Source organism: Rhinoderma darwinii, chromosome 1 (genome assembly GCF_050947455.1).
Source record: "Rhinoderma darwinii isolate aRhiDar2 chromosome 1, aRhiDar2.hap1, whole genome shotgun sequence".
Lineage (NCBI taxonomy): Eukaryota > Metazoa > Chordata > Amphibia > Anura > Rhinodermatidae > Rhinoderma > Rhinoderma darwinii.
The window spans coordinates 170,782,801-170,797,902 of NC_134687.1; the positions used below are offsets into that span (position 1 = coordinate 170,782,801).

Genomic DNA, 15,102 nt, shown 5'->3' on the forward strand with positions numbered 1-15,102 from the left:
TGAAAAAGGATCTTCGTTTTTTTTATACAGGTCCTCCTTGCATTAATTCCTAAAATTCACAGCCTCGCCCGGAAAGTCATGTACAACTACTGTAGTTTCACATAATAAAGTATTATGAAGTGTTAAAATTGTGTTATTTGCACATCGTGGCTACACTACCCCTCCCTGTATTTCCATTCACTGCTGTACAAATTCTATACCCTTTCCAGATATACAGAGTATCAGCCAAAGGGCGGAAACCATTATCCTAAAGTTTCTGCTCAAATATGTTATGTCTCTAGCCTCTGTTTTCTAGAAACAATTATTGTTTTCTTTGTGTATCTCCCAACCTTATCTTGTCTGCTGATAATAGAATACAATTATAATTGATAAAGCATTGTCGGCTTTGGCTAGTCTTTGCTGCATACATTCATAATTACATACTAGTATGAGCAGGGCCGCCATCGGGAATTTCAGGGCCCCATACAGCAAAATTTTCTGGGCCCCCCTACCGTGGCACCGCCTGTTAACGGTACTCCGTCCAGCACTATATCATGCTACCCAGGGCCGCCATCAGGGGGGTATTAGGGGTACTGATGTGAGGGGCCCGGCCAAACCTAATTGAAAGGGGGGCCCGGCAACTGCCGCGACTTGCCTTTGGTAGAAAAAAACAGGCCCCTGCAATGGGGCCCGTTTTTTTCACCAAAAGAATGTCGTGATCTGCGGGGCCCCCTCTCTCCTCATGGGGGCCGTCAAACACCGATCGCGCGCACCCGCATACTCCCACTCGTGTGCACTCGCAATCTCCCGCGCGTGCGCACTCGCGAGCGTTCGTGAGCGCGCACCGGCGACCGCACGCACCTGCGACCGACTGGAACCACGCACCGAATTTTGAGGCAGATTTTGACCTGCCCACACTATCTTGCCGCGTTTTTTGCCCGCGGCGATTGAGGACAGCAGACAAAAAATGCCACGAAAAATGCATTTTCTGCCTCCCATTGATTTCGATGGGAAGTCAGAGGCGGAACAGCGGCAAGAAAGGACGTGCTGCCTTTTTTTTTTTCCGCGACTGGCTCCCATTGATTTCAGATTAAATCAATGGGAGGCGGTTTTGGAAGTTGTTTGGTGCTGATTCTGACGCAGTGTCCGAGTCAATATCAAGGCCCAAAAACTCTGTGAACTGGGCCTTATTGTTAGGGCTTATTCAGACAAACGTGTAATACGTCCGTGCAACGCGTGTGATTTTCACGCGCCTTGCACGGACCTATGTTACTCTATGGGGCCGTGCAGACTGTCAGTGATTTTCACGCAGCGTGTGTCCGCTGCGTAAAACTCACGACATGTCCTATATTTGTGCATTGTTCGCGCAATCGACTTACCTGCAAACGCTGATGCTGCTGCAGAATCAACTGTAGCCTCTGGTGCCGATGTGGCCGACACGATGCAGGACCTGTGAGTGACGTCACAGATCTGCACTGTCAGAAGCTGGGCGTTGTGAAGAGAAGTGGATGATACTTCTCTTCAGAGCGCCCAGCTAGTAAAAGTATTAAAAACGCCCCGATGTACGCACATAATACACGCCCACTTGGACTTGGACTTTTACTTTTAAACACACCCACTTGGACTTTTGCAAGCCTCATTTGCATAACTACAAAAATGGTCATAACTTAGCCAAAAATGCTCGTTTTTTAAAAATAAAAACGTTACTGTAATCTACATTGCAGCGCCTATCTGCTGCAATAGCAGATAGGGGTTGCAAAATCTGGTGACAGAGCCTCTTTAAACAGCACTTTGAGATACTTTACTCACTGTGTCAGAAGAGCTGCTGGCTCCCACTCCAGTCCTCTTCAGGCGATGTCTTCCAGGCGATGTCTTCGGTCCAGACGTCCAGTCCTTCACCTCCAGCCAGGCTCCAGGTAAGTTCTGTCCATGTGTGTCCGCGGCTGCGCACGCTTCGTTCGCGGGTTCAGTCGCGGCTGCGAGCGCCCGGGCTGTCGCGGGTGCGTGCTTCCGGACTTTCGCGGATGCGCGCTTCCGGGCTTTCGCGGGTGCGCACGCGGGCGGTCTCGAGTGCGGGCGTTCGTGGGTGCGCGCTCGCGAACGCTCGCGAGTGCGCACGTGCGAGAGTTTCCTTGTGTGCGCGATCGGTCGCGCACGCGGGCGGGCGGTTCGACGGCCCCCATGATGAGAGGGGGGGGACCGCAGCTCACGACATTCTGTGGTGAAAAAAACGGGCCCCATTGCAGGGGCCCGTTTTTTTCTACCAAAGGCAAGTCGCGGCAGTTGCCGGGCCCCCTTTCAATTAGGTTTGGCCGGGCCCCTCACACCAGTACCCCTAATACCCCCCCTGATGGCGGCCCTGAGTATGAGCTATATACAACTTGCAAGGTGGAAGTTACTGCTAACTCCAGTCAATAAGAGTACCAATATTGGTTGCTCTATCTCCTAGAATAGTACAAATCTATGTAAATTGGTCGGCATCTTCTGTTTGTTACAAACTAAATGTTTATTGTTTTTGAAGATTGAAGAAAGAAATGTTTCTTGGGGTTGGTTTCTATTCTGGTGTAACAAGGATATTTTGGAAACACCTGACTAACGAAACATCTGTAATGCAAATATTTGATACATGGAATGAATGTATACATAGTATGTGGACGCCTAATATTATCACAACCATCATTATCCCTCTTTTCTCCCCATTCTCCCTTTCCTACTTATGACTCACCTAGTCATTCCACCCTTCCGCCCAGCTACACCTCCTCCGTGGCTGACTTTTTTTCTTCCTCCAACAAACTTTCCAGTTGGCACTACATATTACAGTATAAAGTGTTCCTCCGGAATCCACAAAACTCAGACTCCTCTGTCAGGCTTCCAGATGATGAAGCTTTACTCATCACTTGTGAGAAAGCCTTTCCACTTCTGAGTCCAATAATGGACCCAGCCAATTCCAGTCATTGCACATGGTGATCCCAGTGTTGTGTGCGGACAGTTATTCCATCAAACTCCTTCTTGTGCTGTCGTTGCTAGTGCCATTCTGTGGGTATGTGTGTTAGTGATGGGTGTGGTTGAAATGGCTGAAACCAACTTAAGTGGTGTCAACATACTGTACATTCGGATATATAGTGTGTACCAGGTCTTAACCTGCCCATTTTTTTTAAGCTAGAGCAAGGTGTACATGTAGCAATGAGAAAACATAAATAGAAGAAGTGGGACACATATATTTGCCCAGTTTTACTACCATAATAAGTAAATAGGCTAGATATTAACCCCTTCCCTCCTCAGCCATTTTTCAGAATTTCACTTTTGTTTTCTCCTCCCCACCTTCCAAAAGCTATAATTTTTTTATTTTTCCGTGTATATGGCTATATGAGGGCTTGTTTTTTGCTGGACAAGTTGTAGTTTTTCATGGTACCATTTTTTGTACCGTATAATGTACGCCATCTTTTTGGGGGTTTTGTTTTTACGGCATCCATCAGGCGGTAAAAACGACATATTCACCTTATTCTACAGGTTGATACCATTACGGAGATACCAAATTTATGTTTTGTTTATGTTTTACCACTTTTAAAAAAAGAAAACTATTTGCTAAATAAAAAAAATGTTTTGTGTCTCCATATTCTGGGAGCCATAACTTTTTTTTATCAATTTAGCGATGTGAGGGCTCAAATTTTGCATCACGAGCCGTAGTTTTCACGGATACCATTTTGGGGTATATGCAACTTTTTGATCACTTTTTATTGAATTTTTTTGAAGCGCTAAGGTGACCAAAAAAACTGCAATTTGCGTGTTTTATATATCTATTTTTTTAACTGTATTCCCCGAACGGGTTAAACAACGCTATATTGTGATAGTTCAGACTTTTACGGGCGCGGCGATACCAGTTACGTTAACGTTTATTTTTTTTAACATTGATTTAGGGAAAAAATTTGAAAAGGGCGGTTATTTGAACTTTGAATACTTTTTTTATTTTTGGAACATAAAAATTAACTGTTTGTTAACTTTATTTAAGTGTTTTTTACTTTTTTTTTATTAGTCCCCCTTGGGGACTTGAAGCAGCGATCGTTGGATCGCTTTCATGATATACTACGATCCATGATATACTGCAATACTAATGTATTGCAGTATATCGTGATTCTGACAGTCTCCTTTGGCGCCCCCTGATTCTAACACTTTAAATGCTGCGGTCGTGACTGACCATGGCATTTAAGGTGTTAAACAGCGGGAATCAAAGAGATCTTTGATTTCGCCCATTGCAATGAGGTGTCGGCTGTATTAGGCTGGGTTCACATGAGCATGTTTCGTCCGTAATGGACGGAACGTATTTCGGCCGCAAGTCCCGGACTGAACACACTGCAGGGAGCCGGGCTCCTAGCATCATACTTATGTACAACGCTAGGAGTCCCTGCCTCTCCGCAGAACTACAGTCCCGTACTGAAAACATGATTACAGTACGGGACAGCTGTCCCGCAGCGAGGCAGGGACTCCTAGCATCATAGTTATGTACGATACGACGCTGGGAGTCCCTGCCTCGCTGCAGAAATACTGTCCCGTACTGAAAACATGATTACAGTACGGGACAGTTGTCTCGCAGCGAGGCAGGGACTCCTAGCGTCGTACATAACTATGATGCTAGGAGCCCGGCTCCCTGCAGTGTGTTCGGTCCGGGACTTGCGGCCGAAATACGTTCCGTCCATTACGGACGTAACATGCTCGTGTGAACCCAGCCGCCCACATCCGACACCTGCTGTGTATGAAGCACACTCAGCCCATACTTCCCCTTAACCCTTATCACGTAAAGTTATGGGATAATGCATTAAGGGGTTAAAGTTTAAAAGTATATACATTTGGTCTTATGCGTACAAATTTACAAAATCATGGCATGCCCTAGGGGTGTGCGACAATAATTTACATTGTTTGGTATGGTTATTTGTACACAGTATGACAAAACACCATATGGGAAGGGGGCGCCAACAGAAGGTACCACACAGGACAACATTCAATGTAAGGCCAGCTCTGCATATGATGCCTAGGTTAGACGCTTAAGATAGAAATATATATTTTATGTTACTGTTTATTGTGTCCCTACATTTACCCAGGATACACAGGTCCACTTCAAGAAATCCCTCCAGAAAAATTCAATGAGACAGCTGTTCCGAAGTATTACATGTCTCCTTGGCAAGAAGCAATTGTGAATGAACCAGATCTGCTAGAGGCACTATATCCCAGACTACCCACGCCGGGAAATAAACTGGAGGCTCCAGACTACAGAAGTTTCAACAGGTAAATATTTCAAATGTATTCACTCCATTACACAGGATTTTAAAACATACCATATCCAAACCACTAACAAAACTGACAAATGACATCTGAATCGGTGGAACAGGTAATGGTAACAACCTTTATTAAAGTATTCATTTACAATTAAATATAACTTCACCTTTGTAATATATAATCAATAAACACAACTTGTTTTACCAATCAATAGAAGTTCTGCCATAAGCTCAAACCCAAACATTAAAAGTCACCGATACAGTCCATCCATATAGTGAGTGACTTTACCCATTCTTCTAATAAAAAGGCCATGATAAACAGCATAGTCATACAATTATACCATAAAGGAGGGTTGGCAGGGTCCACTTCACTCCCCTTCTTCATGGACTAAATGAACTAAGGCCCTCTTCACATCCCGTTTTTTACTTTCTGTTTGAGGTATACATTAAAACTCCCAACGTATACCTCCGATGGAAGGCTGCACCGTATCCCACTGTATAGGCATGCAGCGGGATACGTCTCCTGAACACCCAGGCAGGGCCCTACATGAAACACTTTGCCCCGGGAAGCTCCTGACATCACTGTCCATATATGGACAATGTTGTCAGAAGCTTTAGGGGGGGTTCACACTGAGTTTTTTGGCAAGTTTTTTACTCGGAAACCGCGCCGCAAAATGCACCAAAAATGGCCGAAAATGGCTCCCATTGATTTCAATGGGAGGCGGAAGCGTTTTTTCCCGCGAGCGAAAAAACCGGCTCGCGGGAAAAAGAAGGGACATGCCCTATCTTCGGGCGTTTACGCCTCTGACCTCCCATTAACATCAATGGGCGGCAGAGAAAGCGTATTTCGCTGGGTTTTATGCCCGCAGTGCTCATTGGCCGCGGGCAAAAAATGGCGCTAAAATCGGCGTGCAGGCAGAGGAAAATCTGCCTCAAAATTCCAAACTGAGGAATTTTGAGGCAGATTTTCCACCTGCAAAAAACTCTGTGTGAACCCAGCCTTACAATGCTGGAGTCCCCGGACAGAACATCGGAAGCGCTTTGGCTGGGGACTCTGGCCCTAGGGAAGTTCCTGGCCTCACTGTCCATATATGGACAGTGATGTCAGGAGATTTACAATGACAGTCCCCGGCCAGAGCATCGGAATCGCTCTGCCCCGGGACTCGGGACCAGGAGTAGCTTCTGACGTCACTAGCCATATATGAAAAGAGATGTCAGGAGCTTCCCTAGGGATGGATTCCCCAGGCAAAGCGCTACCTGATGCTCTTCCTGGGACTCTGGCCCCGGGGAAGCTCCCCTACATATACGTTTAACATTTAACTGGGACGGATACCATACAGTGGCATTGGTCACACATAGGATCCATGTTAGAAAAACATATATCGTGCAGTGTATGTTTTTTTTGCGGGATCCCTCAGGATGGAATAGCGTAGTCTACTACACTATTTTATCCTTTACAAAAAAAGGTATTTTGATGTATGCCAGCCCAACGGAGACCAAAAGGAAACTCTTTTTGTCTACATCGAGCTACTTAAGCCTTATTGACAAGTTTAGCGTATACGTCGGGAACTTTTCCAACGTACATGCTAAACGTAGGGCATAAACATGATGTGAAGGGGGCCTGAACATGCACAACCAGCCCTTGAACTTAATAATAAATAACAGACATAAGTCACATAAGATTTAACGATAATGTGTAGGACTGACAAGCTGATGGCCTACAAGAAGAACTATCAAGTTTTCTTCTAAAATATTTTAGACCCTCTATGGTGTCAACTTTGTAAGGCCCCATGCACACAGTTTTGCTTTGGGGCTATACGCCAACTCTGTGAGCCTCGGATTTTATGCAGCGGTAAAAAGTTGTGGCATGATCTAACACAGGGGTCTCAAGCACGCGGCCCGCGGGCCGCATGCGGCCCCTGGGGCTGTCATCTGCGGCCCGCGGGGCACAGAGCCGCTAGTATCAGCTCTGCTCTGAGACTCTGGAATTCCCTGACATCGCTGTCCACATATGAACAGCGATGTCTGGGGCTTCCCCAGAGCCGGAGTCCCGGGCAGAGCGCTAGTACAGGCTCTGCTCCGGGACTCTGTGGAGTTCCCTGACATCGCTGCCCATATATGGACAGTGTGTCAGGGTCTTCCCCAGAGCGGAGTCCCGGGCAGAGCGCTAGTATCGGCTCTGCTCCGGGACTCTGTGGAATTCCCTGACATCGCTGCCCATATATGGACCATGTGTCAGGGTCTTCCCCAGAGCGGAGTCCCGGGCAGAGCTCTAGTATCGGCTCTGCTCCGGGACTCTGTGGAATTCCCTGACATCGCTGCCCATATATGGACAGTGTGTCAGGGTCTTCCCCAGAGTGGAGTACCAGGCAGAGCGCTAGTACAGGCTCTGCTCCGGGACTCTGTGGAATTCCCTGACATCGCTGCCCATATATGGACAGTGTGTCAGGGTCTTCCCCAGAGCGGAATCCCGGGCAGAGCGCTAGTATAGGCTCTGCTCTGGGGAAGCCTCTAACATCGCTGTCCATACATCGACAATGATGTCAGGGGCCTCCCCAGAGCAGGAGTCCCAGTGATGTCAGGAGCACAGCTAGAGTCCCAGGAAGAGCCTACTAGCGCTATGCCCGGGACTCCAGCTCTAGGGTTGCCCCTGACATCTCTGTCCATATATGGACAGTGATGTCAGGAGCAGAGCTGGAATCCTAGGCTGCACTCACAACTCTACTATTATATCATGTATACTTTACTGCAGTCACATCCAGAGCTGCAGTCACCACTCTACTGTAACATGTTATTCTCCAGTCACATCCAGAGCTGCACTCACAACTCTACTGTAACATCATGTACTATACTCCAGAGACATCCACAGCTACACTCACAACTCTACTGCAAGATCAGTAGGTGCAGATGCAAACATCTTGTCTTATACTCCAAACAGATCCAGAGCTCCAGTCACAACTCTACTATTACATAATGTGCTATACTCCAGTCACATCCAGTGCTGCAGTCACAAATCTACTGTAGTTCGAGTGCTAGAAGCGGCTCTGCTCCGGGACTCCAGCTCTGGGCAAGACCCTGACATCACTGTGGTAGCATCTGCGGAGGGCACTGTGGCCTTATCTAGGGGTGTGTTGCATTATATACAGAGGGCACTGGGGCAGCATCTACAGAGGGCACTGCGGCAGCATCTATAGAGGGAGCTGCGGCAGCATCCACAGAGGGCGCTGCGGCACTATCTAAAAAGGGGCTGCCCAATCTTGACATGTGTGTCTGCCAAACGCTGCTAACTGAGCCGCCGGACTGCATTTAGCGACACTTAAACTGGAAAGCTGGATTGTTGAAATAAGCACGTGGACAAAATATCTCAAATTTTAAACCTAGCGGTATTATTATAGTAATGTAGTAATGTAGTATTATTACTATAGTAATATAGTGTTATTGTAGTTCAAATAACTAATTGGTTAATAATAATTTTGTATTGTATCACATTTGAAAGTAATGCGGCCCGTCAACTTCCCATTTTTTCTATATGCGACCCACCTACCCGGCCGAGTTTGAGACCCCTGATCTAACACATGTCATATTACTTAGCAGTACCTCCAGGGGAGAATTCGATGCCTCACAGAAGTACCATATGTGTTGCCAAACAGGCTATGCTATGTGCATAGACCTTAATAATATACATTGCATAAGACAAAAGGAGTATCACGGGGTCAAAATACATGAACGGTGGCAGAAGTGTCTTTTGGTGAATATGGGACAACAGTTAATAGATTTATTAATTAAATATACAGTTAAAGTTGGGGGGTGTGTCCAGGCACTGATGTGAGCGGACGCACTAAGCCTTAGCTCCGTGTGCCGATCCCTGCAATTCATCCTGTGGTGAAATTATATCTGCCAAAATTCCCTACCTATTGAGGAAGAAGGGTAAGAAACCCACTCGCCATAATATGGGCCCCTCCAAGACCTCTGGAGTGGTGGAAAAACTTAAAGAGTTCGCCAGGAACTCTGGACAAGATGGCGCCCGGGGTGAGTCCTCAGCGTCCACACATACACAGGCTGTGCAGCCTGCTATACTTACTGCTGCAGAGGAGGCTGTGACTCCCGAACTGACACTGAAGCAGGTGTCAGAGACCCTCCTGGCCGCGATCCTGGAGACTCGCACCTCGGTCACCACAAAAGTGGAGGAGGTGAAGGTGGATGTCGGCTTGCTGCCAGGACCTCCATAACTTGAGGGACCGGTTTACTCAGGCTGAGACACGGATCTCCACCCTGGAGGATGATACAGCAGCCATGCCTTGCACGCTGAGTGATCTCACGGGGAAAGTGGAGATGTGGCGCCAAAAGGCAGATGATCCTGAAAATCGCCTGCGACTAAACAATCTGCGGATTATCGGCCTTTCTGAAAGGGCGGAAGGACCCAGGCCAGATGAATATGTCGAGAAATGGTTGAAAGATCTGTTCCCGGACACCATTTTCTCGCAGGCTTTTGCTGTTGAAAGGGCGCACAGGGTGCTCGCCAAACCTCCAACGCCGGGCGCGAACCCTCGGCCCTTGCTGGCACGGATGCTGAACTGCAAAGATCGGGATTTGGTATTACAAGCAGCCCGTCGTAAAGGAGAGATCAAGTTTAAGAATACGACCGTATCCATTTTCCCTGATTTCTCCCCGGAGCTGCAACGCCAGAGGGCTTCGTATGTGCACGTCAAGAGACGACTTCGTGAGCGACAAATTCCATATTCTATGGCTTATCCTGCGCGACTGAGAGTGGTGGACGGAGAGAAATCTGTATTTTTTACTACCCCGGAGGCGGCTGATGAGTGGCTCTCTAGACTTGGTCGCTCTCCCCGCCGCTGATTTGGAGTCCATGTGTCGTATGATGGGGACTGTGAGTTTTACAAGAATATACTTGGTCGTCTATGCAGAGTTCCCCTGAACTTGTTACCAGTTATTGCATTATTTTATGATATGCTCTTTCTACTTCACTTGATGTGTGCATTATATGTCCTTCCTAAATTCTGAAGGAGTGGGGGCCTAGAAAAGAGGGGTCTCCATTTTGTCTTGCACAAAGCTTATATGTTTCAGATGCATAATTTGTGTTAAGTATGCCCTCCTCCCCCTGATCGATCTGTGTAAGAGATCTTGGAATACTATATAGATATATAGATGTGATACTGCATGATAAAGGGGGAAGCCACTGAAGTGTATTATCAGCAATCTTGCTTTCAGTGTGTCACTACCCTTAACAGTGGAAACTACCCCCTTTTCAACCTTATGCCATGTATGCTTCTACAGCTCCTGTTGAGCTTTGATGTTCACCGTTATTGTTTAAATGTCCTGCATTTTCCTGTACTCCTGCGTAGGGATGGCGTGCAATGTTGGTCGCAACTTTCAGAGCTGCTTGTGGTAAGGGGGGGTTGTGAGCCCTGTGAACCACTCCTACCGTGTTTCCCCGATAGTAAGACACCCCCGATTGTAAGACGTATCGGGGGTTTCAGGGGGGTCGGCTAATATAAGCCGTACCCCGAAAGTAAGACATATGTCTTACTTTCGGGGAAACACGGGGGTATTGCCGCCTCCTGCCCACTTCCGCGCCGCCCCCCTCTCCATACGTCTCCATCAGCGGCAGGAGCACGGCTGTTATACACAGCCTGGCTCCTGCTGCAACTGCCGGAATCGAAGCGCGCGCCGATTCCGGCAGTTTAACCCATTAAATGCCGCTGTCAATAGTGACAGCGGCATTTAATGTGTTTGACAGAGGGGGGAGCTCCCTCTGTCACCCGATCGGCGCCCCCGCAAACAAATCGCGGGTCGCCGTCGGGTTTCCATGACAGCCGGGGGTCTAACAAAGACCCCCAGGTCTGCCTTCAGCATCTGCCTGTTAGGCGATGCCGGAGGCATGACCTAATAGGTTGCCTGTCAGTTTTACACTGACAGGCAATAATGCTTCGGTATACTAAGTATACCAAAGCATTATATATGCGATCGGCACATCGCATAGTGAAGTCCCCTGGTGGGACTAAAAAAAAAAATGTAAAACAGTTAAATAAAGTTTGTGAAAAAAAAAATAAAAATAATTCGACAATTTTTTTCCCAATATAAGACATACCCCGAAAGTAAGACATAGTGGGGCTTTTGGGGATAAAAAGAAAGTAAGACACTGTCTTACTTTCGGGGAAACACGGTACTATATCGGTATTATATGCATTATGGCGACACTTAAAACTTTGTCGTGGAATGTGAGAGGGATGGGCACACCGGGAAAGAGAAATATTATTTTTTTCTGCGCTGAGGAGACACATGCCTCATATTATGTGTTCAGGAAACGCATCTCACTGCAGATACTGTGAATTTATTATCTAAACCATGGATTCAATGAGGGTGACATGCTACTAGATCCTCTATGTCGCGGGGGGTGTCGTTGTTGATCCATAGAACTCTTAGATGGAATGCCTTACACACACGCATTGATGTTGAAGGCAGATACGTGTTTGTACACGCTAATGTGAACTCTACCCCTTTTGTTATTTTGAGAGTGTATAACCCGCCTCGGGGCACATTAGACATAATCAGAGAGGCAATCTCCTTTGCTACTACTCATCAGGCCGCACGGGTTTTACTTATGGGAGACCTTAACCTCACAATGGATCCTTCTCTGGATAGATTTAATGTCCGGGACATACCCTGGGATCCAGCGAGTCCCTCACAGCTAGCCTCCCTGATGGAGGAGATAGGATGGTTGGATCTGTGGAGGGTGTGCCATTTGGGAATAAGAGAGTATACGTGCCATACCCCCCAGTTTAACGCCTTGTCGCGTATTGATTATGTGTTTGGTTCTCCCGCAATTTATTCCAACATGACGTCTGTTGAGCACCTTCCTAGGGGGGTGTCAGACCATAGCCCGATTCTCTTACAAATACGTCAGCAGACAGAGGGCTTGCAGGGTCCTCTTAAGATACATCCCTTTTGGTTACAACTGTTCCAGGGCAGTGATAGAATCCCTGACCAATTGGCTGTCTTTTTAGAAGCTCATTCCCAGGAACAGAATGGTATATTGCGCTGGAACACATTAAAAGCATACTTGAGAGGCTGCTTGCGGTCTTCTATTTCCTATGTCAAAGGAACAGTGTCACGAAAAAAAAATTTTTAACATCAGTTTGATTTTAGTCTTTTATTAAAAACTTTTATATTTATTTGTGTGTTTGTGTTTTACTTTTTTTTCTTTTTACACTTTTTCTTCCCTATGGGGGCTGCCATTTTTTACTCCATTTCTGTATGTGTCGATTAACGACACATACAGACATGGAGTACGGCAGCCCCAGTCGCATAGTGAATGCGAACGAGGCCCGTTCCATCCACTATGGTGTACGCCGTCTGTGTGGGAACGGTGCATGCGCCGCTCCCACACAGACCAAGTTGAACTGCGCGCCGTCCGGCGCCATTTTCCTGTAGACCGGAAGTCGTGGCCGGACAGTAAGATTACTACTTCCGGTTGCGGCTTCCGGACTTGTGCACATGGAGCAGCGGCAGCAGACGGAGATGACGGACCGGACGGACCGGACGGACCGGAGGGAGCGGCGGCGAATGGAGCAGGTAAGTGATTTCTATGTATGTAAGTGTTTTACTGTGTGTTTACTAGTGTATGTTAACCTACTACACTGTGTGTTAGCTCAAAAAATGGCGACACACAGTGTAGGAGGTTAGACCGTTCAATCCCCTCGTTTCTCCCGGCACTAGCCAGGATAAAGGAGGGGGGGATTCTCAGAGCTCACTAGAGCAAGTGAGTTTTTCCCAATTTTGCAGCAAAAAGCAATGTGGTTGCTTTACCACATGCAATGCTGCAATTTTGGGAATTGCTCCATCTAGTGACCAGCACTGGGAAATATTATAAATTAGAATCTAATTTATAATATTTCCTGACTCGTGAAAAAAATAAAAAAAATTAGAACCATCTTTAATCACCTACACACTAATTGTTTAACTAAAAAAAAAAATACATTTTTTGCTAAAAACACATTCCCTTTAAGCGTTCCTCGGCTAGACAGGAACAGGACCTAGCTCAGAGTTGCAGGGATCTGGAGGATGTTTTTGTGAGGGACCCTTCCCGAGTTAATAGAGAAGCTTGGCTGGCGGTGGGTAGACAATATTTGCACCTTGTTAAGGAAAAAGCCGCACGAAGGATCTTCTTTACTAAACAATCATTCTTTGAACAGGGTAATCAGTCCAGTAAGTTACTGGCACATATAGTGAAGCAGAACGACATGTCTCCCCCAGTGCTGTGCATTTGTCACCCAACCCAGTGTTCTGCTACCATGCCGCTAGACATATTGAACCACTTTGCTGACTTTTACAGGGAGCTTTATACATCCAAGGCACAGTACTCTCTGGATGAATTGGACACCTATCTGGGTGGGGTGCGATTTCCTGTGTTGTCGGAGGCTCATAGGCTAATGCTGGAGGCCCCTTTCTCGGTGCAGGAGGTTGTAGATTGCATGTCCTCTTTGACTAAAGGAAAGGCGTCTGGTTCCTTTGGAGGTGTATCTCCAATATGTGGATGTTTTATCCCCCCAGTTGCTAGCTGTATTTGAAGACGCTTTTCAGAGGGGTGAGCTGCCGGACACTTTGAAGGACGCCACCATAGTTGTCATTTTAAAATCGGGGAAATGTCCGGAGGAATGTGGATCATATCGCCACATATCCCTACTAAACGTAGACTATAAAATTTTAACCAAATTATTGGCTAATAGACTCAGTGGAGTTATCACAGATATTATACATCCGGATCAATACGGTTTCATTCCGGGCAAATCCACGTCGGATAATATACGCAGAGCCCAGGTGGTGACCCAGATTGGTTGGTGGGAACAGCAGGATTGGGCTTTGGCCTCATTGGATGCGGCCAAGGCTTTTGATTCTGTGGAGTAGTCTTTCCTGTTTGCTGTCCTCCGTAGATTTGTCTTTGGCGAGGGATTCATCAAATGGATTAATATCTTGTATAAGGATCCTCGTGCTTTGGTGGTGGTCAATGGGATCTTATCCCCATCCTTCGGCCTCCATAGAGGCACGAGGCAGGGATGCCCCTTGTCCCCTCTTGTGTTTGCGGTGGCTATCAAACCCCTGGCTATTCAGGGTATTCGTATAGGACCGCGCAAGGATCGTATAGGTCTTTACGCTGATGATATGATATTGTATATGGCTAATCCGAATGCCTCCCTGCCTAGAGCAATGTCATGTTTGGAGGAGTTTGGTAGGTTCTCTGGCCTGTATCAACTGGAGCAAATAATTTCTCATGCCCCTTCGAGCTGATGATTGTGGGTGGAATGCGCATTTCCAGGGTCTACAGGTGGTCCCATGTTTTAAATATCTGGGTGTCCTTATAGCCAGGGACGGTGCAAAGTCTTATGACCTCAATATATACCTCTTGCTAACGTAATTGAAAGATAAATTTGCTATTTGGAAAGTGCTCCCTCTCTCGGTTGCGGGTAGAATTAACGTAATTAAAATGATAGTGCTTCCCAAGATGTTATACTTATTGGAACATGCCGACTCCCTGGTCCCCAAATGTTTCTTTAACCTGGTTGGTTCTTTATTCTCATCCTTTGTGTGGGGGACGGGATGTCCCAAACTAAAGATTAGCACACTCCAAAGACCCAAAGATCAGGCTGGAGCTGCCTTGCCCGATATGTTCCTTTACTATCTGGCGGGTCAGCTTAGGTATATTAAATCCTGGGTGTCAGAGGGTACGATGCCTAATGCGGAACTCCATTTAGCTCACTTTCTCCGGATACCTACTTTGTGGCCAATACTTGAGCCTCATGGCTATAGCCCTAGGCACTCCTTGCCAATACTGAAG

At 46.8% G+C, this 15,102-nt stretch overlaps 1 protein-coding gene across 1 annotated transcript in view; it reads left to right on the top strand.

The window, feature by feature from the left end:
• MYOZ2 (myozenin 2) overlaps positions 1–15,102 on the top strand; it is a 109,090-nt gene that overhangs the window by 71,121 nt on the left and 22,867 nt on the right. Inside the window, exon 5 of the mRNA XM_075849745.1 lies at positions 5,076–5,259. Coding sequence (XP_075705860.1) covers positions 5,076–5,259 — 184 coding nt within the window. The remainder of the gene's footprint in view (positions 1–5,075; positions 5,260–15,102) is intronic.